The 23,495-nt window shown below is 33.2% G+C and overlaps 3 protein-coding genes across 6 annotated transcripts; all 3 read right to left on the reverse strand.

The window, feature by feature from the left end:
- Window positions 1-876: 876 nt before the first annotated feature.
- Window positions 877-10,158, reverse strand: LOC124445758 (fibulin-1-like). 3 transcript variants are annotated; one of them, XM_046996508.1, is made up of 20 exons: window positions 9,939-10,158; window positions 8,185-8,379; window positions 7,768-7,943; window positions 7,198-7,377; window positions 6,893-6,949; window positions 6,291-6,413; window positions 6,170-6,214; window positions 5,834-5,953; window positions 5,218-5,337; window positions 4,647-4,763; window positions 4,431-4,556; window positions 3,878-4,006; window positions 3,567-3,701; window positions 3,347-3,478; window positions 3,030-3,149; window positions 2,833-2,958; window positions 1,994-2,122; window positions 1,750-1,873; window positions 1,531-1,673; window positions 877-1,302 (listed from the first exon to the last, which is right to left on the reverse strand). In XM_046996508.1, exons 2-20 carry the CDS (start codon window positions 8,313-8,315, stop codon window positions 1,073-1,075), a joined length of 2,463 nt encoding a protein of 820 aa, XP_046852464.1. In that variant the 5' UTR covers window positions 8,316-8,379; window positions 9,939-10,158; the 3' UTR covers window positions 877-1,072. The 3 variants fall into 3 exon arrangements, with proteins under 3 accessions (XP_046852464.1, XP_046852466.1, XP_046852465.1); XM_046996510.1 differs by lacking the exon at window positions 5,834-5,953; XM_046996509.1 differs by lacking the exon at window positions 5,218-5,337.
- Window positions 10,159-10,299: 141 nt separating this feature from the next.
- LOC124445230 lies at window positions 10,300-13,460 on the reverse strand. Its single transcript, XM_046995936.1, has 5 exons — window positions 13,287-13,460; window positions 12,379-12,907; window positions 12,096-12,226; window positions 11,374-11,843; window positions 10,300-11,292 (listed from the first exon to the last, which is right to left on the reverse strand). The coding sequence occupies exons 1-5, from the start codon at window positions 13,458-13,460 to the stop codon at window positions 10,821-10,823; spliced, it is 1,776 nt and encodes a 591-aa protein (XP_046851892.1). The 3' UTR covers window positions 10,300-10,820.
- A 1,713-nt stretch (window positions 13,461-15,173) lies between these two features.
- On the reverse strand, window positions 15,174-23,048 carry LOC124446514. Of its 2 annotated transcripts, none has more exons than XM_046997353.1 (17): window positions 22,904-23,048; window positions 22,273-22,441; window positions 22,083-22,177; window positions 21,477-21,895; window positions 20,505-20,985; window positions 19,707-19,945; window positions 19,279-19,443; window positions 18,937-19,189; window positions 18,592-18,863; window positions 17,962-18,353; window positions 17,649-17,811; window positions 17,228-17,420; window positions 17,085-17,117; window positions 16,834-16,906; window positions 16,549-16,598; window positions 16,172-16,432; window positions 15,174-15,483 (listed from the first exon to the last, which is right to left on the reverse strand). In XM_046997353.1, the coding sequence occupies exons 1-17, from the start codon at window positions 22,956-22,958 to the stop codon at window positions 15,404-15,406; spliced, it is 3,393 nt and encodes a 1,130-aa protein (XP_046853309.1). In that variant the 5' UTR covers window positions 22,959-23,048; the 3' UTR covers window positions 15,174-15,403. The 2 variants fall into 2 exon arrangements, with proteins under 2 accessions (XP_046853309.1, XP_046853308.1); XM_046997352.1 differs by having other exon boundaries at window positions 22,273-22,444.
- Window positions 23,049-23,495: the final 447 nt, after the last annotated feature.

The following is a 23,495-nucleotide window of genomic DNA, read 5'->3' on the forward strand; positions in this document are numbered from 1 at the left end:
TTACGCCGCATTCGGTTCGACAAATATGTTCGTAAATGTTTTTTTTTTATTTACTAAATAACCAAAATAAAATCTAGCTCAATGCTGTGCAAATAAATGCCTCCCATTCTGAACCTAGTTTTTACCAATGATTTTGCACTTTATCATATCTTGACAATATGGCGGTCATTTTTGTACCTAATTAGCATAATTCTAGGAATTTTTTGGTTTAAATGTAAATAACTGTATATATTTTATAAATAATACCTACGCTTACTTGTCTTACGCTTACTTATCAAAGTAAATCGAAAAGGATCTTGCTACCTTAACATATGAAAGCTGTGAAAATAACTCAAATCATTCTTTCCCATCTCTGTTAAATCATGCCAAAAAGAGCAGTACATTTACTAAATTACTAGTGCAAGCAATGATTAAATTCTGAACCACGACAAGAACGTGCTGGCCAGGAACGAGACGACAAAAGAACTTCTTGTGTTCCTCTGGCTATTAACGTTGGAGTAGGATGATCGATAAACAGGGGGGTGTGTGTTTATGTTCATAATATAATGATGCTGTAATTCGTTGAAAACAATGGATTTCAAAGGAATTCGACACAACATATCATGTATAAATGAATATGAGCTCCCTCTCCCAGATTATCGATTTTCCTATTCTTATAAAAAAATATTCAATACACAACAGTTCATCAAAGAAATTTGTAATGAAGAGCTGCATACTATAAGTTTATCATTGAGGCCCTTTAAATGCTTTCCATTTGCTGTTCTTTTTGAAGTTTCAGCACCCCTTAATCACAGCCAGTCGTATATTTTCTATCGCGATTGTAAAGACGATAAAGTCAGGAAAGTTTGTTGAATGCTATAAAATGTACAATTTCAATAGACGTAAAATAACCCTTGTTCAATTATAGCTTTACAAATAATTATACAACATCTTAAATTTCAGTTTTTTTAGTTACATAGTCTGTAAAACTCGACTTTGATATAATATATTTCAATAATTTTAGGATAAATCTAGTGGACAATGCACAAATATGAGTGCGTCAAGCCTTTGGATTATGTACTCATATGTTACTCTAAAAATCGTACTGTGAAACATAAATATGAAGATAAGTTATAAATTTTGCTGTTACTGACCGACCGCTAATCACCTCACCCACAAATTTAAGTTTGTAAGCTCTTGGACTGTCAAAAACCTTTCTGTTTATCACTTTAGCTTTACCATAACCAAGAGAGAGGATTTGAAAAGTGCCATGATCATTTCCTTTCTTAAGATTGAATTCAATACTTGGTCTCCGAGCGTAACCTAAAAAAAAGAAAAAATAGTACAGCTGCATTATATGTGTCATTTTAAAGTCAATAATGATGAGAAGAAAAAATGCAAGAAAACTTTAGTCCTTCATTTAATACCATAAAGCAATCCACAGCATATTTCCTAGTCATATGGGCTAATATTTCCGAAGATGTTTGTCATGTTTTAGTTTGACAAAACCTCACCATTGTTAACATAGAATTGAATTATCAAGATGGCTACCTGTGGTGGTGATGTTATAAAAGTATGTAAAGGCGCCACGTTTTGCATTCAACGGAAATGCCCGTCCATGCCAGCGAATAGATTTACGTTTCTCCGCCCAACAATTTCTTTCGTTATATCGACAATACCTACGCGTGCATTGTCTAAAAACAAAGATAGAAATGAAATGATGAAGAAATATATGAAACATTAATTAACTTGTATTTATATTCATCTTACGTTGTTGATCGTTTAATGAAGAAACCGTTAGGACAAGTTGTATAAAGACATTCGTATCCTCCCTTTGTATTGATACAAGCTCCATCACTTCTACAAGGATTTCTCAATGAGCACTCATCAATATCTGAAGAAATGGCATTTAAGATTTATATATGATGAGTTACCTCGACTGTATGACTTTTAGCACAAACATTTACCTCAAAAACATTCTTTTTAGAATAACTACAAGTCAACGTAAACTCACCTCTACAATATCTTCCGCTGTACAACGATTCATAACCATTGGGACAAGAACATTTAAAACTTCCTGGACTATTTTTACACTGATATGCACATGCACCATAACGCCTGGGTGACGAGCATTCGTTGATATCTGCAAAAATACTATTACTAAATGACATGCAACAACATGACGTGAGCTTCGACTTGGCAAAGACTTCCCAACTCTATGCGAATGTTCGACAATGTAACGAGAAATTGATTTCTCGTAAGCGTCGGGGAACAAAATGTTAACTTGGATGAATACTACTCAGATGTAGGTAGCTCAGTTTCATTTGTATTGTCCGCTTGATGTATCATCAAAGGCAGGCAAAAACGGCAAATCTGTTTCAAAAGTGCGGTTGGCGCTTAAAAGGGCGTTGTCCAACCCACCCCCCCCCTCACACACACACTTTGCATTAAAATAGTTCAATTACCCTAAACGAGAATATTTACTAACAATCTATTTGGACTATAAAACATATCTGTCTAAAATGCAGCTAAGTAGACTGCAAAGAAACCTTTGTAATTCTTCTATTTCAATAGTTTATTACACGTATGATTGGGCAATGGCGTAGCTAAAATTAAAAATGTCGTTTACTTAGCAACGTGTTGTAGATTGGTATCAATAAATTCTAAAATATGCTTCCCCCCGTTTTATGTTTTTCTAACATCCCTTCAGGGTGTAGTAGTAGTATTCTTAATGTTAAATTATATTGAATTTTGAAAAGGTGGGGGACAACTTCGTAAAGCATCACAATAAAGCTTCGGCTTAGGTTGCCACACATATGGTACGGAAATCTGCAAAAACGTTACTTTATGTACCTGAGCAATGAACTCCATTGATTTGCAATTGAAAACCACGATTGCATCGACACAAGTATGATCCTTGAGTGTTTATACAGTTATGTTGACATCTTGATCCCCCTTGTTGGTTGCATTCGTTAATATCTGTATGAGAATAATGACTTTATACAAAATATACATTTCACGATGCTCTATAATTGAAAATAAAAACTGACCATAACAATTTCTTCGACCGACAAGAGTATATCCTTTTCGACATGTACATCTGAATGAACCTTGAGTGTTTATACACTTGTGGGCACAATACTTGTTAGAACTGCGACATTCATCAATATCTAAAATATTAATATCATAAACGCAATCAGTATTCAAAGGAAAAACCCTTAAAATATTAAAGGCATATTATAATTTTCTGTATTTTCACAAGGTATGGACCTACCTGTTAGGCATTGTAACAGTGTTCATGTTCACGTGAACATTACAAGAAAATAAGAGAAAAAAATTACGTAAATGTATATATGTTTATTTTGACCTCTACAACGATCATCAAGACGGAGTCTTCTGTATCCACGGCGACAACGACAAGTAAAAGATCCACTGGTATTGATGCATTCCTCCGCTCTTAAATTGCATGTATGTCTTCCAGTTGTGCATTCATTTACATCTGCTCAAATGAGAATGAAGTATTTTCAAGGCTCTACGAACAAGCGTTAATTCATAGTCATTTCAATGGTCAATTTTTGCATTTATACCTTGACATCGGCCATTTCTTCCTCTTTTGAAACCTCGAGGACATGGTTTATACTCACATCTGTAACTCCCAGGAGTATTTTTACACACAGGTCGTGGTGGTCGACAAATATCTTGATTCAAACATTCATTTTTATCTTAAGACAAAAGAACTTCGGATGACTAAAATAACGCAATATGTAAACACAGATGAACTAAACTGACATTTAAAATATTCTGTGAAAGTAATACCAAAATGCTTATGTTCAAAGTCATGCTGATCAAATAGTGACATGACGTATAAAAATGAAGGTCTTCATCACATACAATTTACCTCGACATCGACCTCTGTATCTTTCATATCCTTCCTCACACTGTATTACTCTGATACAGCGGTGTCTGCCAGGAAGATTTACACAAACTTCATTTGATCTACATGGTTTGCTTTCACATTCATTTATGTCTAAAAGAAAAAAATCTTAGACTGTTGAAATTGTTAATGATTTTTCAAAATGTGTTCTGTATCGAAGCGTGTAAAACTGTTTTAAATTAGAACGCAAAATAAAAACTCTATTTGTGTGTCCGTGTGGATAAAGTCGTGTGTCCGTGACTCCGTGTGGATAAAGTGGTGACTCCGTGTGGTTAAAGTGTGTCCGTGTGGTTAAAGTCGTGTCCGTGTGGTTAAAGTCGTGTGTCCGTGTGGTTAAAGCCGTGTGTCCGTGTGGTTAAAGTCGTGTCCGTGGTTAAAGTCGTGTGTCCGTGTGGTTAAAGTCGTGTCCGTGGTTAAAGTCGTGTGTCCGTGTGGTTAAAGTCGTGTGTCCGTGTGGTTAAAGTCGTGTGTCCGTGTGGTTAAAGTCGTGTGTCCGTGTGAACACAGAAAAACTTGCCAACACAAGATGTCCCTTTCCAACGATATCCTCTGGGACATTTGCGTTGTTCACATCGATATGTTCCGGGTTTGTTTATACAAATCTCGTTGTCTCGACAATAGTTTCTTTTACATTCATCGATATCTGAAAAGAAAAAGAACAAAATATATCAAAAAACGTCTTTAGAAGAAGCCCGTGAACAAGACCGCGCATAAATTACTGTGAATTATATACCTGTGCAGTTTGATCCCGACCGTTCATATCCATCTAGGCAATCACATCGAAATCCACCTGGAAGATTTTCACATACAGCGCCTTGTCCACAAGGAGACCTATCGCAATCGTTTATATCTAAATAAAATTGAAACATAGGATATGGTTTCTCTTTTCTCTCGGATGAATTCTTTTAAAAGTAATGTACACGACTATAAAAACTAGTTTTCTCACATCCTTATCGATAAATGCAATTGTAACTTGCCAAGCTATTTATACATATTTCAGTGCTTTAAACAAGGAAAACGATTACATTCATCAACATCTGTTAGAGCGTATGGAAAAAGAGATGTAACTGTAATGATTACACCACTTGTTTTCACCTTAGTATGGTTTAAAAATTTTTGATACGTCAGACTTCTACATTTGATTGTTTTTAACTGGTAAAAAATATCTACGAGCTAATGTTTTCGTTTCGTCATAAACTCACACAAAAATATATATTTGCGTAGTAGTGTTTACTAGCAAATGATGCAAATATGATAGAGTGATTATGTTGACAAATAATGACTCAATAATAACAAACACAAACCGACACAAGATCCACCAACATTTTGATAACCAGCATTACAATCACATCTATGTGATCCAACAGTGTTAACACATCTTTGGTTTGAACGACATCTATCGGGTCTAAGGCATTCATTTACATCTAAAAGACAATGAAGTATAAGATAGATGGAAGATTCTAACTTCACAAGCTATTCAGTGTTCATGAAAGATTTTATTCATCAAAATCTGTGTGTGTATTTGAAAAATGAGATGTAATTACAACATTGACTATTTTAACTGTTTCTTTAGTATATGCAGGGCGTCGCGAAGGGGAGTCTGAGAGAAGAGCCAGACCCAAATAGTATCGCTCTGTCGGCAAAAAGTTTTCGGATACTCTCTTTGTCGACAATTTTAATGCTTAGATCCTCCCAAAAAAAAAATACATCGACTTTGCTGCGCCCTTGAATTTATGGTTTAGGAAAAAGTGTTCTATACTTTTGACTTCTACATAGCTACTAAATTTATAAACTAACAAAAAGCCTTTAAGTGTTTTTTTTCCTTTCATCATAAAATATAATGACCACAGACAGCTATGCAAAATCATTGGGGAGTGTTTGCATCATTTTAAAAAGGTAAAATAAATAACAAACACAAACCGACACAAGATCCACCAACATTTTGATAACCAGCATAACAATCACATCTATATGATCCAACAGTGTTAACACATCTTTGGTTTGAACGACAGCTATCGGCTCTAAGGCATTCATTTTCATCTAAAAGACAATGAAGTATAAAGGCAAGCAATGAATTGTAATAATTACGAAACATACTCCGATTAAAAGGTCTAATGTTCAACTCAGTATTAGAGAAACAAAAAGACAGTTTCTTCATTTGGTAATATTTGGTTATATTTCCAATTTATTACAAATTCATCGTCATCGTACATTCCCACAAAAATAAATGATAAAAATAGCACAATTTTCTCTCACCAACACATTGTCTTCCATTCCACAACCGTCCAGTTCTGCATTCTCCTGTAATTTTATAAGTTAGAAATGAAACATGTCGAACACAATTGTTTAAACTGAAGAACGTTATGATATGACATACTTTCACATCGTCCATTTCTGTAAACATAAGTACTAGGACACCTTGATTTACATTCAAAACTTCCTCTGTTATTTAAACATTCCTGATCAGGTCGACATGGTAACTTAAGGCACTCGTCGATATCTAAAATGTTGATTTATCAAGTTCTCTAGCTGCCATGCAAGTGAAAAATTTGGAAAAGAATAAAACAATCTCCATTGTCCTTGACAAGATGACAGTTTCATTAGATATAAAATAAAACAAAATTCGACAAAAGAAATCTTGTATATAAACTCCAATTTATGTTATAACCAAGACAATTTAATCTGTAATATTTTGTTTTTATTTCATAACCATCATCAGAAAGAAATGTCTGAGTTTAATAAATTGTCTTTCTATGTTCCATTTCTATTCCCTTTATTTCTACACACAAACCGTACCAATCAATACGCTAAATTAAACATATGAAATTAATATAATTTGTGTAAAAATGGGCAATGTACTCCTCTCTTCCATTCGATGAAATATATTGAAATAAATACGATTTTAAACAAGCCACGCAGTCCATTTGTTGCATATAGCAACTGCTAAGTTTCTATCTGAAGACTCCACACGATACAAACCTCTACATTGTATTCCAGAAGGATCCATTTCTAGTCCACGAGGGCATGTGATGTTTACTACAATGCACATATACAAACCATAAATAAATACGCATGCTCTTGGAAAACATCAAACGCCTAACATTTAACGTTAACTTATGTCTGATAACGAAATATCAACAAAAAAAAAGATAAGACAAGAAAGGTGCTTTGTTCGCAAAGATCTTTCTACAAAGCCTTAAGATTTCAACGCCTACAAGTTATTCATGCTCAGTTTGTTAGCCATTAAAAATGCATCAGTTTCTTTCAGGTAAATACTGACTTACCTACACAAGTGCGACCATCTTCACCAAGTCTGAATCCATTCCTGCAAACACATGTTGCAATACCGCGCAAAACTTGACAGCTTTGAGAGCACCTTAGAGTAGAACATGATTGTGGGGATGTTGGTCCGTCCTCTTGCAAAGAAACTCCAAAAACCTTTGGTGTTCCTGTAGGATGGGGCTCTGAAAATGAATTCATCTCCTATTTCAAACAATGTTATTTTTCAAGAAGTAGTTCATTGACAGGTTTTTTTAATTAAATCCTTGAGCGGACTTAAATCATTTACTCTAAGTGCTCTGATTTTACAGCTGGTTGCACAAATTAGAGATAATATTATCCATTTTACTGCAACAGCTAAACGTTTTATTTTCTTACTGTCCATTTCAAGTTTTTCTTCTCTTTAAAAGAAAAACCTTGATTAAAAAATTAAAAAATCAGCAATTGTCAAAATCGGCTATCCATGGTAGACTGCATTGTCCTGGTTTAATGCCATTTGCACTCTTTATTTTATCCCTGTTTAGCTGTTTTTTCTACTTTTTCATGTTGTCTTGTTTATTTATCATGTTTCATACCTGAAGAAACACAGCAGCTGGAAAATGCTTGTTGACAAGGAATACCAAGGTACGAATTGGTACATTGTAATTTTTCCTTTCTTGCTTTCATTCCCAGATAGCAGCAGTAACAGCATTCTTTATAATGCTGTTTTCCACAAGTTTTGATATTGTTTCCACTGCATGTGCCTCCTTTCCTGGAGGTGAAAAGCATTATCAATGCATACAGGTTTGAGATAAAAATAAAGTGAAAGGGGCTTCATGTTGATGGGATATTAATTCGACGAAAATTTGATTTTGATCAAATATGCCTTAGCTATAGCTGCTTCTCATCCTTTCTTATGCTGACATATCAAAGTCATAGGCCAAATATTTCAATTTTATTAGCAAGCTCGTATGTCAATTTTGTTTTTTCATTTGAAGAAATGAGGAACATACTCAGCCATTTCTTTCCCCATTTTACAATAATCTTTTTGCAATTGCTTAGTACAGCACATTTCAGCATACATCCGGCAAACCATCGCTGGCAAATTAGGGTATTTTGCTTGACCTTGGCGACCAATTTCCATACAACTTTTGCTTGGATTATTTTCACCTCCTTCATTCCAAACTGACAGCAATTTGTGATCACCTCTGTGGTTACAAGAGCCATCATTTGTTTACTTACGATAGATCATCAAAAAGAAACAGTTCAATAAAGTTGACAATTTACAATTAACGGAGAAATATTTATTAGAACTTTCCTAATTTTCGGTGTATTATGTACAATATGGTTTGTAGATTTATAAAAGAGAACTCTGTTGGATATTAGGAGATATAGAATGATATAAAAATCAATGAATCAATCAAAAAGGTTCTGACTAGTAAGTACAGCCATCTCCTCAGTTATCAGAGTGTGAACTTTTTCAGTTGATGAAAAATCAATTGAATCAAGCCAAAACACAAACAAGTGGAAAATTCTCATTTGTGGTCCTGACTTGCGATAGCTAAAAAGAGACGACAACTTGTACTTGTTTCTGGATAATTAACTTTCTAAAAGATTTGTGATCACGCCAAGAACGGGAATATTTTTCGAGAAAAAGTTCGGTAAAAAGAATCGCAGCTTATATGACGTTCATTAAACTTAAGAGTAGCTTTAAGTAAACAAACACGTATAACCTTTCATTTGAACTGTTAGATGTCCCACTGAGATAATATTTTGTCCTCAATCGTTTTAAGTTGAATGAATTTTAAGGATTTTGTATGTTGGCAGTCACTTCTAAATCTCAAATACATAATCAATGATTTGTATTTTCCTCCCTACAATATTCATGTTATCAAACTTACTTGTTAATTACAGTGACTTATACTTGCCAAGTACATTTTTGTGGCGTATAAAAAATATGGATTACATAGTTTAATGTGGAATTTCGGAATACAGAAAACTCTTAGTTAGGTCTTACGGCTTAATATCACCAAGCCAAGCAAAGTTTTTTTGAAAATTTTATCGATTTCATAGTAAAATTTGTTTCGAAATCATAGTCCATTTCAATTTGCTCTGTCAAAGTATTGATATCATGTTTATAGACGATCTTCTTAATTAGATTTTTCAAATTAAGGGTCTCAATCTGCTAACTTGTGGATGAAGTAAACAGTTTGTAATGAAAACAATTCATAGGGATGGAATGGTTACAGAAACATTTCGTTAACTGACTATAAAAGTAAACACTGAAACTGTTTGTAAAACGCAAATTAATTTATGAACAGATGACAAACTTAGTACCATTATTTGGCAAACATTAATTCATTTACCAGAGCACGCTAGTTTACCATGTAATGCATATAAATATATATAATATGATATACATAATACATGATCAATAAATGAAAGGAACGCCTTGCCCAGATTTCTTTCGATTTCTTTAGCACAAAATGTAGCAAAAGCCCAATGATTGCTTTGAAATGTGTACAGACAGTATTTTTGGTGCGTTGTATTAAAAACTCGTACATTCAATCATTTCATTGATATTTCATAAACTTTATAAATGAAAATTAAGACACCAACCCATGTCGGAATGTTTAAAAAACTTTTACTGCATTCAAATTTTGAAACACTTCTCAATAACAAAACACACAAAGAAAAAACGGTTGAACAGTATAATCTTGCACATCTTTGCGCATGTTTATTACTGAATATGGTTAACATTTCTTACCGCTAGAGAAACTTTCTCCACATAAAAATTGACTGAACGCACAAAAGACAAAGACAAGAATATGAAGAAACATTGTGAATCTTGATTTGATATGGCACTCTCGAAAGATACTTGCTCAAGTTGTGAATTATAAAACAGACATTCAGATCGTTTAGCAGATACCTAATTGACTGTCATTTCGGTTTATGCGCGGTTTTGCTTATAACGTCTCAAATTATAACTGACTTAACAGCAAGTGGTTATAATTCATTTCCGTTTATCAGGTGTCTTGAACTCTTCCTAATGTATGATTTACTCATGTTTCATTAACAAATCTTGATAAAATCATGAGTACCACCATGAAAGATGAATTGTTCGCATATTTACACTGATCATGAAGAATTTACTAAAAGTTAGTTTTTTCTTTATAATACCAATGTTAGTCAGGTGAGGATTAGAAATATAAATGTATGAATTACTCTTGAATTTTGTTCATGCTACGTGGGTTATAATACGGAAAGCTAGAAATATTTATTTTTTTTCACAGTTAATGCATTACATTAATGAGACGAAAGTCCCGACGTAATGTCTGTCAGAGCACATTGCCTAATTTAGAAATCAAATTTCAAAGTATGAAAAAATTTTAATTGGTTTAAGACTCAGCTAGAATTGGAAAATGCATTCGGTTTTGTCAAAATGTTACACAACACATTTCTATAGTTTTAAAAGCAAATTTTAACCGTATTGGGCCATTGGCCATTTATACAAGGTGTGAAACAGTTGCTATAGTTACCCTTATACTTCATAATTAATAATTGTAGATTAATTAATGTCTCTCACGGGATAATAAAATGTTTTCTAACCTTTAAAGAGGATTAACGAAAAGTACAAAATAAACACGCGTCAAATAGTGACACTACCGTTGCTACTGAATGAGCCAATTTGATTTGTTCGTTGTATTGGAGTCTGTGTTCTTCTAAAGTGGTGGATTCTTCTAGAGCTTATGCGCATTTGTTTTCTATCAGAATTAATAACACTTCGGAGAGATGAATCAGATTGTTGACTTTTTTTGCTGGACTTTTTATTGGAGCGATTTATCCTATTTTTAATCATTTTCATCATACTCAGATCGCCAGGTCTAACGAAGTCTTCATTATGAATCAACGGATTTTGAGAATCAGAAAGTTTTTTACAAATCTCCACAAACTCTGATGTATATTCGCTTTCGGATAAACAGTCGTTAAACTTCCTTCCATCTACATGCGTTTCAATCAGTGTTTTTAGGATGCGATCAATTTTCACAGTGTTCTCAAGATTTTGTCTAAGTACTTCTTTCATCAAAGCTCTGTCAGTTCTTTCCATAACCGCAGATGAACTAAAATAAATGGAATTTAGTCAGTAAAGTCTTTACGTGGAAATTTCGTCATTGGAAAAACATTTTATGAAAAAAAACAACCTGTCATCCTTTTTATAATTCCCTGATTGAAATTCAGCGTCCATTTCTGTAACTTGTGGACTACAGTGTTCTCTCATATAGTTGTAAAATTTTTGCTGAGAATTTTTCCCCATCGTTTTCTCCAGTTTTAAAATTCCTCTCGCTCTTTGCATTACAGCATTTTCCACGGCGTTGCTATACAGACGTGTAAATGTATGCGACAGAATGGCAATAAGGATATTCACAACAATTATTGCAGTACTGATGATGAAAGTACTGCACAGAAGTTGAGCCATAAATGCATCAGCTGAAAGTAGTTTATCCATGGGAAAATCCACTCCAACAACCATAGCAATCATTGAATATAATAAATCACCTAAGTGACTGTAACCAGTTACGGGATTTGGTGAATAAAAACCAAAGCATAACCAAAATGCACATGTATAAGGTATAAATAATATGACAAAGAGGAAAGAACATTTAACAATGTCCTTTATTATATGAGAAAAGATAACAACAATGGGCCCCGTCATATGAAAAGGTCGTGCATATTTTGCAATTCGGATCCACAACATGATTATGAGGACAATCAACACAAATCTGTGTATTTTATAACACAAGACTGAATCACGTGTTAAAAATATCACATGTGTTATAATCGTAGAGATGACTAAGAACAAGGCCAACCATTCAAAGTATATCCAAGCTTCATAGTTCTTAAAACATGACGGCTGATTATGCACTGAAGTCATTTCTTTTTTTGAATATTCCCATTCTTCTGTTCCTTCCAGCTGGCAATAATCGAGATCTTTCTCAACACTTTGTGCTCGATAAATCATACGGCTTCTCTCTTGTTGACGAACATGAAGTATGTCTAAAAAGAAGCAGTAGAATTACATGCAGATAAAATCATTCAAAAGTATTTCATATAAGATATTTCACTTTAACAAAAAACTTATAAAATCTATGAATAATTTTATTCTCTTTTGGACGAAATAAAAAAGTCAATAAATAAAATTTTTCTACCTTTAAAATGCTTTCGAATCTTATATGCAGTCATAATGACAATCATTGTCACTACAGCAAAAAGCCAACCCCGTGATTTCAAAGGGAAGTACATATCACCTGGCTTGTAGCGCATTGTGAAACAAACCACAGTCCATAGTGATGTGTAAATGAGACTCAAAATGAGATCAAATATCGCAGCAGACCTGCCAAATTGTGCCCATTTCAAATCAATTGACCTTAAAAACACTGGATGCATAACGATGGTGAAACAACGTTTTTGAACAGCGACTTCAAAAGGCGTTCGTGAAGCAACCATTCCCTCGCTTGCCTTTATTTTGTTCCCTTCCAAAGAATGAAGTGAGAAGAACTCGCGGCGATTCACAGTGTCTGTGTAATGAAATTGATCAAGAGCTTTCACTGCAACTTGTGGCATTTTTTCAATGAGTATGGTTAATGCTGAATTGCCATTCTTATCGTAAATGGCAGAACTAGCACCTTCATTGATAAGATAAACAGCAACATTTTCTCGGTTCGTCTCTGCTGCAAACTAAAACCATAAAATGTGAACAAATTGTTTTTGAAAAATTGTTTTATTTGTATTTTACTTCGTCAATAGTAGATTTCTCGTATATACATCAAGTCATGAGTATTGTATGAACTTGAGCTCAACATAGGAATCGTGAAAGTTGAAAGGAATTAAATCTTGAAGACATTGTGTAAAGACAAACTTTTGAATTGTTTATCAAATTAGATCTTGTTTGATAATATCAACAAGAAGACTTTGTAAATCGCATTTTACTCATCATTCCAAGTCACCGTTTACCACAAAGTTTTCCCAAAAAGTTCATTTCAGTTGCACATCTCACAGACTCACAATGCAATAAAACAGCAGACTAAGGTCTATTCATATAAATCAACAAGATTACCTGTAATGGAGTCCTATTTTTACTATCAAGAGAATTGATGTCAGCGCCATATGCTAGAAGAGTTGTTAAACATTCTCGGGAATCATTTTTAGCTGCGAAATGAATTGGTCGTTGCTTCAGATTAAACGTCTGCATGCCTATTTCTGCGCCATTCTGGAGAAGAAATTCCACCATTTCCACATAGTTTAATGAGCACGCTTCGTGTAAAGGTGTTCGACCAAAATAATCTTGGGAGTTGATGTCAGCACCTGTTGGCACAGTATTTAAATTTCCTACTTACATTCTACCATTTGTACACTTTTGATATGTGTTTACATGACGTTTCAACATGCTCGAATCACTTTAATTTCGCTTTTCTAATATGTGGCAGAATGACAAATGCGCAAGAGGCAAGAAGTCCTTACAAATTTAAAATATCTTTGAGACCAAATGTTTTTGAAATTTGTGTATCGATACAAACGCAAGAAATCTGTGACGTAATTATGGCACGTGACACCACGACTCAGATCAAACCTGGTTTAAACTTCTTCAACTATTCATACTATTTCCTAATATCGTTTAAATTTGTCATTTGCATCCTTTTACTATATTTGATGGTTTATGAGTTACAACTACACAAAGGCAATTCACTTTCTAACGAACGAACTCCGTCACAACTGTAAATATGAACATTCTACCCCCTCCCCCCTCGGCAATTAACGTTAAAGGTATAGCTTATACTCACCATGGTCAAGTAAGAATCTTGCAACGTCAATGTTCCAATGTTTAGCAACAATATGAAATGGAGATTGACCAACATCATCACATTTGTTCACATTTACGCCATTTTCAAGTAAATACTTTACATAAACAAAGTTAAATTTTCCAATAGAATTTCTGTTGTTTACAAGTGTGTGGAGATATTGAATCAATGCATATCCGCCTGTACGGTCAGGCCATTCTTTCTCACTGCTTTGCGTATTTGTATTTGTCATTTTACCTACAAAAAAATTTTGACAAAAGATTACTATTAATAGATGAGTATTTAAAGCATAAATTATGTTATATATTACTTACATTAACGTCATGACATTATGAGATCCAAAATACTTATAGTCTTATATCTTTTAGGACTCTAAAGTCTTTAGAAATTTCAAACAAATTATGATTCGTGCCTCTATAATAGACATCTAGCAGACATCTTCTTTTGCTTCCAATGGTGAAAACGACGAAAAGTCGGATGTATTTGATTGACTAACATGACGTTAAAAATTCCATATACACAAATCAAATTGTCGTCGTTCGAGAAGCTTGGCTTGGTAGGCATTCATATCTTATATATGTTTATTACAAGAAGAACCCCTGAGAAAATAGATTATCGCGAAAAAAGCATAAACCGCAACCTCACACATACGTATATATACATATATATATATGAAAAGATCTTTTTGAGAAAGTCTAAGGACACCAGTTAACTAAGATTATACGAAAAACAGAATAATTCTTGCGCGCACTTTACACTTTTACATAGCAAATTACAAAACGTACCTGTTCCTTTCTGCATGATCCAATATTAGAGACAAGTATTCTACAAAACCAGAATACTTTTCATTTCAATGAAATGTTTATCATAATGAAAAGATCGAAGGAAAGAGCTCAGCTACTACACCATTAGAACACTTTCATGACATGAACTTTCTTATCACGGCAAACATAGGTCAATTGGTTAGTTGCAAATTTGCATATTTTCTTGTATGCTTCAGTAAATAAGATTGTTTTTTGTAACTATGCTTTCTTGTTTGTTCGAACTAATTTCTATTCAAATGACATGTTATTGTTTGTATAGTGGTCCCAGTTGCAATAAATGACTAATGTCAGGGAGGATGGTACGATAGTACATCGTGCAAATAGGTAGATACCAAGCCTTTTTAATTCTAACCTGTTCGAATCTATACTTTAAATATCCAAATTTAGTTAATGATTTTACAATTATTTTCAGTTCCACTACGACAAATCTACTTTCTTAATTTACTTGATTTTAAGTCCTTTTTCATTCGCTTGATTATTTGCGTCAATCATTTCATCGCTAATAAAATTATAAACTTTTGTTTCAACAAAAGCAGTCTAAAATGTCAAAATCAAGGAAAACAATCCCAGCATGCTTTTTGAGACCATTGATTACTCCCAGCTGCACGATAAAAGATACCAAGTTTGTTGGCTGAAACGTAAAATATCATTGATTAAAAATAGCTCACGATCTGTTGAAATGCTTTACAAACTGTTAAGTACTACTGTACCATAATCCTTTTAAGTACCTAAATGCTATAAACTATTATATATCACATTCAATATAAAATGTTAAGTACTAGAGTCAGTATAAAGTGTTATAAACGTGCTGCTAGAGTCCAATAATTGTTAACTACCGAAATGCTGTAAATTGTTCTTAGATCTTTTGTACGGATATTGTCTGACATAACTGTGCTTTGAAATAATCGCTTAGTTGTAAAACACATACAATTGTCTTTAAAGTTTGAAATTACAGTGTTTTGAAAATGCACAACTTTGAAATCTACTCAAAAATCAATATGTTGTGAATTGGAAACAGATCTTTTTCTTTTTTTTTCGAAAGAAATGATTAAAGAAAAGATTTTCGTATACTTACTTAGATCTCAATTCCACAAGCAAATGCATCCACAATACGCAGTAGATAGTAAATGACTGATATAATGGCTGCTTTTTGCAAAATCATGCTATTTGTTATCATCTAAGATTATTTATTATTGTGATGATGAAAAGGTAGAGTAAGTTTATTTTCAAGAATTTACTTATTTTTAGTTCTTTATACTCATTTACTACTTGCCAAGTTGTCCTTCTTTAAATAGAGAAGCAAGTTAAGAAAAACTGACCTCCCCAGCTGTCTCCTGAGGTCATATTCGTCTGTTTTTCAGGTTCAGGATCTGCGTTGTGGTTATAATTAGTATCAATATGAACAGGGTCTGGACTGGACAAACTTGACGCAACACTGGCCCACACATTGTTGGTTATGATATACCACCTATCTTTGTCTAGAGAATACTTCATGTAGGCATTTTTGTTGCTACCAATTCCGTACACCAATTGATTATCGCTGTCCACTTTAATAATGTTGATAACAGAAACATGAAGAGCTAGTTAATGTAAATATTATACGTTAATTTAAGTTTCATATAATCATGGCAGAATAAAGAATTGCGAATAATTCTAAATACTTCAATCCATGATCTAAACTTATAACAACATATACCTTGCCATGTTGCACCGTTAGAGTTTGACCAGAAGCAGCTTGGTTTGTCTCTAAAAAATAATTTCCTTTAAACTTTACTAAATGGAATACAGTTATGTTTTCTTAATTTTATTAAGAAGTATATGGAAGCATTTTGAAAAATAATGCATCGTAAAAGCATTATTGTCCCGTGTTGGTATTTTTTATAAAAATTCCTTTGAAATTGCAGACGTGCTAAGCATTCGGGAAAAAGTTTTATAAAAAATGAAAATTTTAGCTGCAGTTGCAACAACTGGATCATAATACCTGCTTGATGAAACAGAGCAGATGTAAACAATTGATTTTCTTCTATCTACCAAATAGCCACGACTGTAAAATTCTATAAAAATTATTCCAATGTTGACAATTATTAAAGAAAAAGTTCATTGTTATAGACTGTACAACTGTAGTTATGAAAATTCTGTATTTTCTCATGTTGAGCAAAAACCATCATTTGAAAATAATTCAAATGTATTTTTTCTTATTACAGGAGCACTGTTACAGGCATATTTTTGCACCTTTTAAGGAGGATTCGTTCGATGTCTGTAAATCTGAAAGAAATTTTAATGTATTAATGAAGACAGTATTTAGCTAAACCTTTTACTAATGAAAATAATCTCATGGAATCATAGAGTAAAGATGATTATGAAAGAAACAATACCTGGTATTTCAAATGCAACCGAAATTGCTAGCAAAGGCTCAAAATACTTTTGCACGTTTATGCTAGAGTTTTTATAAGTCACTGCTAATGGTGTGACAACATAATTCTTTCCAGGTTTCTTTCTTATCTTGTTAGGATCAATTGCTACTGAAAATGATTCATACACTGTCTCACCAAACGCCAATTTATCTAACTATAAAAAATATTATAGAGAAAACTATGATTTATTGAAAATAGGATTGTTATTCAACGATCGAGGCGAGTAATAAATCAAAACAAGAGAGAATAATAAAAAATAACCAGTGACTACATTATTTATGTTCCATATGCAATTGTATCATGAGTTAATTCAAAACTCGCATAATAAATTTGCAATTTTTTAAAATATACTAAAATGTTACACGCGTGTAGTATGGCTTACCTTAAACATGACGTTGTCTTCCTTCCGCGAAAAGTTGAAATGCTTTCTATTGACTTGCAAAAATTTAGTATAGGAAGGTAACATCCACAGAACTTCAATGTCAAAAGCTTGCGCCCGTGAATTGTTTTTGTGAGAAATAGTGAAATTATACTCGACAACAGAGCTGAAAAATATAATTTGTTCCTTGTTTTCATGTATAATCTCATTTATAAATAATGATTTAGCAGAGAAAAATGCTTTGAATTATGCGTAGTGACTTCCTTGTAGCTATGTTAGTTTGAAATTTTACATAAAATGGTGACATTTTGCTTACCCTTGAAATAAACTTCCACTTCCATTTGATGAGGGAGTGACTTCAATTCTTGGTCGACGTTCAGGTGATATATTGGTGAAAAAAGACAGCTCAGAAACCCAAATAAATTTTCCATTGCTTACAAAGGAAAAACCGACGAAGTAGGTAGTGAGATTTTTAACAAATTCAGTGTCTTCTAAAATAACTTTCGCATGTACTTTTACTGTGTTGCTCTCGTCCGCAGTAGAAGAAATATCTTTCTTTCGAATGCAGCCCAGATCAAGTTGGTGGTTACGGTAAAACATTGCATTTTTGTTTTGAATTAAAATGTTCTCAGCTTTGCTAACATCTACAGGTTGTTCCGCCAAAATAAGTTTTAGTATGACTGAACTATTCTGACCACGAGTAAAAATCTATTCAAATAAAAAATGACTTATAATTGCAAAAGAAAAGAAAAAGTTACGAATGATTTCTTATAACGATTAGTTAATATTGCATAATGAAGTAATGAACTCATGAAATGAGTGATGTAATAATGTTATGGTGTTAATGTGTTTTTATAATATGAGCATTTTCTATTATGTTTCTATATATATATATATATGAGATGAATAAATATTTTTGGAAAGAAGCTACAAAAGTTGAACTTACCGACAAATGTCCACAAAATTGAATATTTACTGTAATATCCAGTGTGATATCTATAACTTGCCCAATATCGATGGTGGTATTTTGGGCACAATCTGTTGCAAATTTAAATAAGGGCAGTCCAGCAATATAGCTTGTACTGGCTTTATATGTTTCTACTGGACGTTTTACTCCTTTGCTTGTTTGGTATGCTAACTGTATTTTTATATTCAAGTCATCCAATGACATCACGAATTCATTGACCGTTAAGGTGAGAATACCACTCAATGTTTCGTCTGAAAAAACACATGGAAAATAAAGTGCACCTTGTTTATATGTTTACATGTAAAATTCAATTTAATAACGTACTCATTGGGAGAGTGGTCATATGTACTGACATCAGAGATTTGCTTGTCTGATTATAATTTGATGGTGTCAAAAATTCGTTCTTTGACAAGTTGAGCCATTTAGGAATAAGGAAAGTGACTGTTACGTTCTCAGCATTTTCATATGAACCATTGGCATGTTCCACAGTCCACGAGTAGTGAATGATGTCATTGAAAAAATACCTTCGAGTGGTACTGTTTAGTGCATCGATTTTCGCAAATAAATATGGTTCATTCTAAAATTAGGTAGTAAAAAGGAGCCATTCATACATTAATGAAGAGAGAATCATGAGCGATGCAATGAATTGTGAAAGAAAATGTAAACCTTAAACAACATAAAATCATTTTGTGTGACTCCAACCATTGTGCTACCAGCAAAAGCTCCAACACCAACGTAAAGGATAGTTTCGTTTTTTAGATTGTAATGATCATTGACTTTCACAGAGAACGAAACTCTCATTGTGTTGATCTCTGAGTCGTTTTTTGAAATCTGATATAAGAAGAAATGAAACATTTGAACTTCCAAAAAAATTGTGAATCAATAGGATTAAGCTACCATCAAATGGTTAGACTCTTTTCTGTTGTAAAAATTTTCCCACTCCCATTTAGAAAATTTTGCACCACTCAATTTACTACTATCCCCAAAATGCCTAGATAGTCAGTTCCAGTCCTCTTACTTTTGTGCAACTTAATTTACCACTACCCAAAAATGCCATAAATCCCCCTTCATAATTTTTCTGTTTGTTTACAAACCTCAACGCGTCCAAAGTCCAAGATGACACGACGTGTAGTATTATCATCTTTTCCCGTGTAAATTTGTTGTGTCAGGCTCTGAGCTCTGACCGAATCACTTTTGTTGATAATTTGCCAATTTTCAATACTCAAAACTTGAAGTTGGTTGATCATTGTCGTTAGCGACAATATGAAGTGAAAGTTGAAGTTTGGAAATGTAATGTTTATATCAAAGCTTAAGATATCACCAATTTTGACAACTATGAAAAATAATTCATAAGAAATACAAAGATATAAAATATTTGTAAACAAATTAAATTTATAATTCAAGAATGACAACGCATGTTTGTTGGAAGAGGGAAGGTTGGACAAAAAAATGGAGATTATGTGATATGGTGGAATGAAGAGTATGTGGAATGGAGGAATGAAGAGTATGTGGAATGGAGGAATGGAGAGTGAGTGGAATGGAGGAATGGAGATTGAGTGGAATAGAGGAATGGAGATTGAGTATGGAGAAGGAATAAAGAATGAATGGAAGGGATGAATGGAGGAATGGAAGAATGGAATGGAGGAGAATGGGGAATGGAGGAATGAAGAGTGAGTGCAATGGAGGAATGAAGATTGAGTAGAATGGAGGAATGAAGAGTGAGTGCAATGGAGGAATGATTAGTGAGTACAATGGAGGAATGATTAGTGAGTGGAATGGAAGAATGGAGTGTGTGATGTATGGACGAATGAACAGTGGCTGGTATTGTGTAAGGAGAATTTTTGCCTATCAAGACATTTAGCTTGGTTCATTGTCATTACTATACATCCTACCTCCAGATGTGGTTCGTCGTAATGTGATTTCAGGATAAGTTGTAAAAATTTCATTGGAATACTTAGGACCAAACGTCACTGGAACATTTGAAGACGTTGTTGCATTCATAATGAACGTAACTTGAAGTAAAGCCAAAGGACTTAATGTTGTCGGAACAGTTGTGTTGAAATGTATTTCCATATAAGCTTGTGAACCCGAAGCAGGGATAGTGTTTGGAACTGTGAATTTTATATTATTACTTTCTGAATGTTCAAACGATCCAATTGTTTGAATAGAATTGGAAATATTTACTGAATATCCAGATTTATCTGAAGGAAGTTTGAGATTGTCAGATTTCAACAGGATGCTGACGTTGTTCAGTTGTTCAGGAGAGGCAGAACTGTTCTGTTTCACATACAAACGGTAGTCAATCGAAGAATCAGAAGGAAAAAATGTTTGATTGGTCGTTGCTTCAAAATTTATTTCCAGAGCACTGTATGACTAAGAAAATAATTTTGGATTACGTAATCTATGTACAAGTTAAACAGTACAATGTATTTTGTAATATCTAGCAATCTAAATTGACAAAGCAACCTCCACTTCAGTATCATTTTACAATCTACATTGACACAGCAAATCCTGACAAAATCTACAAATCTATAATTTACATTAGCACTGCAAGATGTAACACTTTATAGCTTAGCTAATGCGTTACAACATACTATAACATTTAAACATAACTTAGTATTCTACACTATATAGCCCAACGTAAGTTTCTATTATTTACAACCTAACATTACACTCTAAAGCCTGCCGTAACATACCTCAATACTCAACAATGTACCTTATCTCCTTTTTATCTGACGTAAAATTTTACAATCTACTTTAACACCTTACACAACCTATCACAAACATTAATACTCTACAATGTACCTTAACAGCTCACAACATGACATAACACTTTAAAACGACACAACTGTTAAATTTCTTACCGTAACACTCCTTCGTGTACGATGATGAAGTGATCTTCGTTCTCTTGAAACATTTGTACGAAGCTCATCACTTTGAAAAGTTATAAAAACAGTTGCTTTATTTTTATCAGTTTCTTCTTCTTTATTCAATGAATACTCATCATTTTTTGCAAGTATGGTAATAGAGATTAATTCATGATGATCATATGGTTTTTTAACAAGACTGACAACTCCACTATCTGGATGGATATGAAACAACCCAAGGTCGTTTCCTTTAATGATAGCATACTTGATCCGACCACAAGGACAGTTGGATTTATCAACACAAGTTTCCAGATCATCATCAACTGCAGAAACTGTGACAATTTCATGTCCAATATCGACATCTTTCTTCACATGACCAAAATAAAGAGTCTGTTCAATCATCGGCTGTTTATTACCTGCAAAAATTTTTTTCAGCATCTCAGCGATTTGAAGTAAAATAGAGCCTGTACTTTTATTTAATTGATTAGAAAAGTTGTAAAATGAATCATTTGCCAGTATAGCCAATAAAATGAAGGTTATAAGAAAGTAAAACTACTGTAACGGAAATAACGATTGCGAGTATTCTCACACAGACAAACTTACGGTATTTAGAACATGTTTCACCACTCCAACAATCTTGACAAATACATCCTTTGTTCTTATCACAAGAACCATACTGACAAATGATGCGTTTCTCTCTAAAATAAATTTTGTTACCAAGTAAACTTTAAAGAAAAAAGCAATGTGTGTATGTGTGTGTGTTATTGATAATTGATGTATATCAAAAACATACTTGCTGCAAAACGTTGGACATGTGTCGCATAGTTGGCTTACACCTGGCAGCCTGGCAATAATTCTTTTGAATATTCTTGAAACTTTGAGTCCATTTTGATGAATGAAACGACATTTGCAGTCTTCATTGCCACACACATACTCGTATTCAAATTTACATAGCTTGCCAGCTGCTGTGTCACATAGTAACAAAAATACATTATGTTAAGCAAGTCAAATTTTCAGAAAAATTACTTAGGCTATTTAATAAAACAATATTTTCTATGTGAGTAAGAAACTTGTTTGAACAAACTTTAGAAATAACCATGAATTGAACATTTTGGCCGACAATAAGCTCAACTTTATTTAACACAAATATACACAACTTATGTACACATATATGCTATTGGTATAGCAGTCCATACAATATTTACTGGGATATGGCTTAATATACTCGTTAAACATAGTCCTCTATTAAAATTTAAAAGACGCCAATAGAGTTTTATTCGCTTCGTGTAAAGCGCAAACATATTTCTAGCAGTTTCGTTTTCAAAACATTACTAATTAAGAAAATCATTCGTGTGTGCGTGTGCAAAAGTTTATATTTCTAGTATAGTTGTATTATTAAGTTCGAACACTACGTTTAATCTTACCAATGATAGTTAAACAAACTGGCAGTAACAACACAATGAACTTTACTCTTTCCATTCTTCAACGGTATTTTACATCGTTCAAGCCGAAGCCAAAAGAATAAACAATAGTTTGCGTGAATATGAGGACAATGCGTGCGTAACTATGTAATTTATAGCATTTTAAAGATCCTGTTTAATAAAATGTATTAAATATTAAAGACCCTTAAGTGGCTTAAATGTGCAAAAAAAGGACGCATGATGGAATAAAACGTATTGTGAAGCAAGTAAAATGTAATTTCTCTAATTCTTCTGAATAAATTAGTAAAAATAAACATCGAAAAAAAGAAAGCAAAAACTTTATTTTTTCAAATGTTGATTCTAAAAGCCATTTATGCATTGGCAGGTGCTTTTTATTTAGGAATAAGACTTCACGTCCATTTGATTAAACAGTTTCTGTTAAACATTCTAAAACCTTGGAAAATTAAGAGTGTTTGTACAGACTAAAAGACAGGTGGACTAGATTTTCTTCATAAGATGTGTTTCTGTATTTTTTAAAATAGCCATTTCAAAAACCGTAGAAATAGCAAAACTTTTATAGGACAAAATCTGTCAA

The sequence above is a fragment of the Xenia sp. Carnegie-2017 genome, unplaced genomic scaffold (genome assembly GCF_021976095.1).
Source record: "Xenia sp. Carnegie-2017 unplaced genomic scaffold, XeniaSp_v1 HiC_scaffold_22, whole genome shotgun sequence".
Lineage (NCBI taxonomy): Eukaryota > Metazoa > Cnidaria > Anthozoa > Malacalcyonacea > Xeniidae > Xenia > Xenia sp. Carnegie-2017.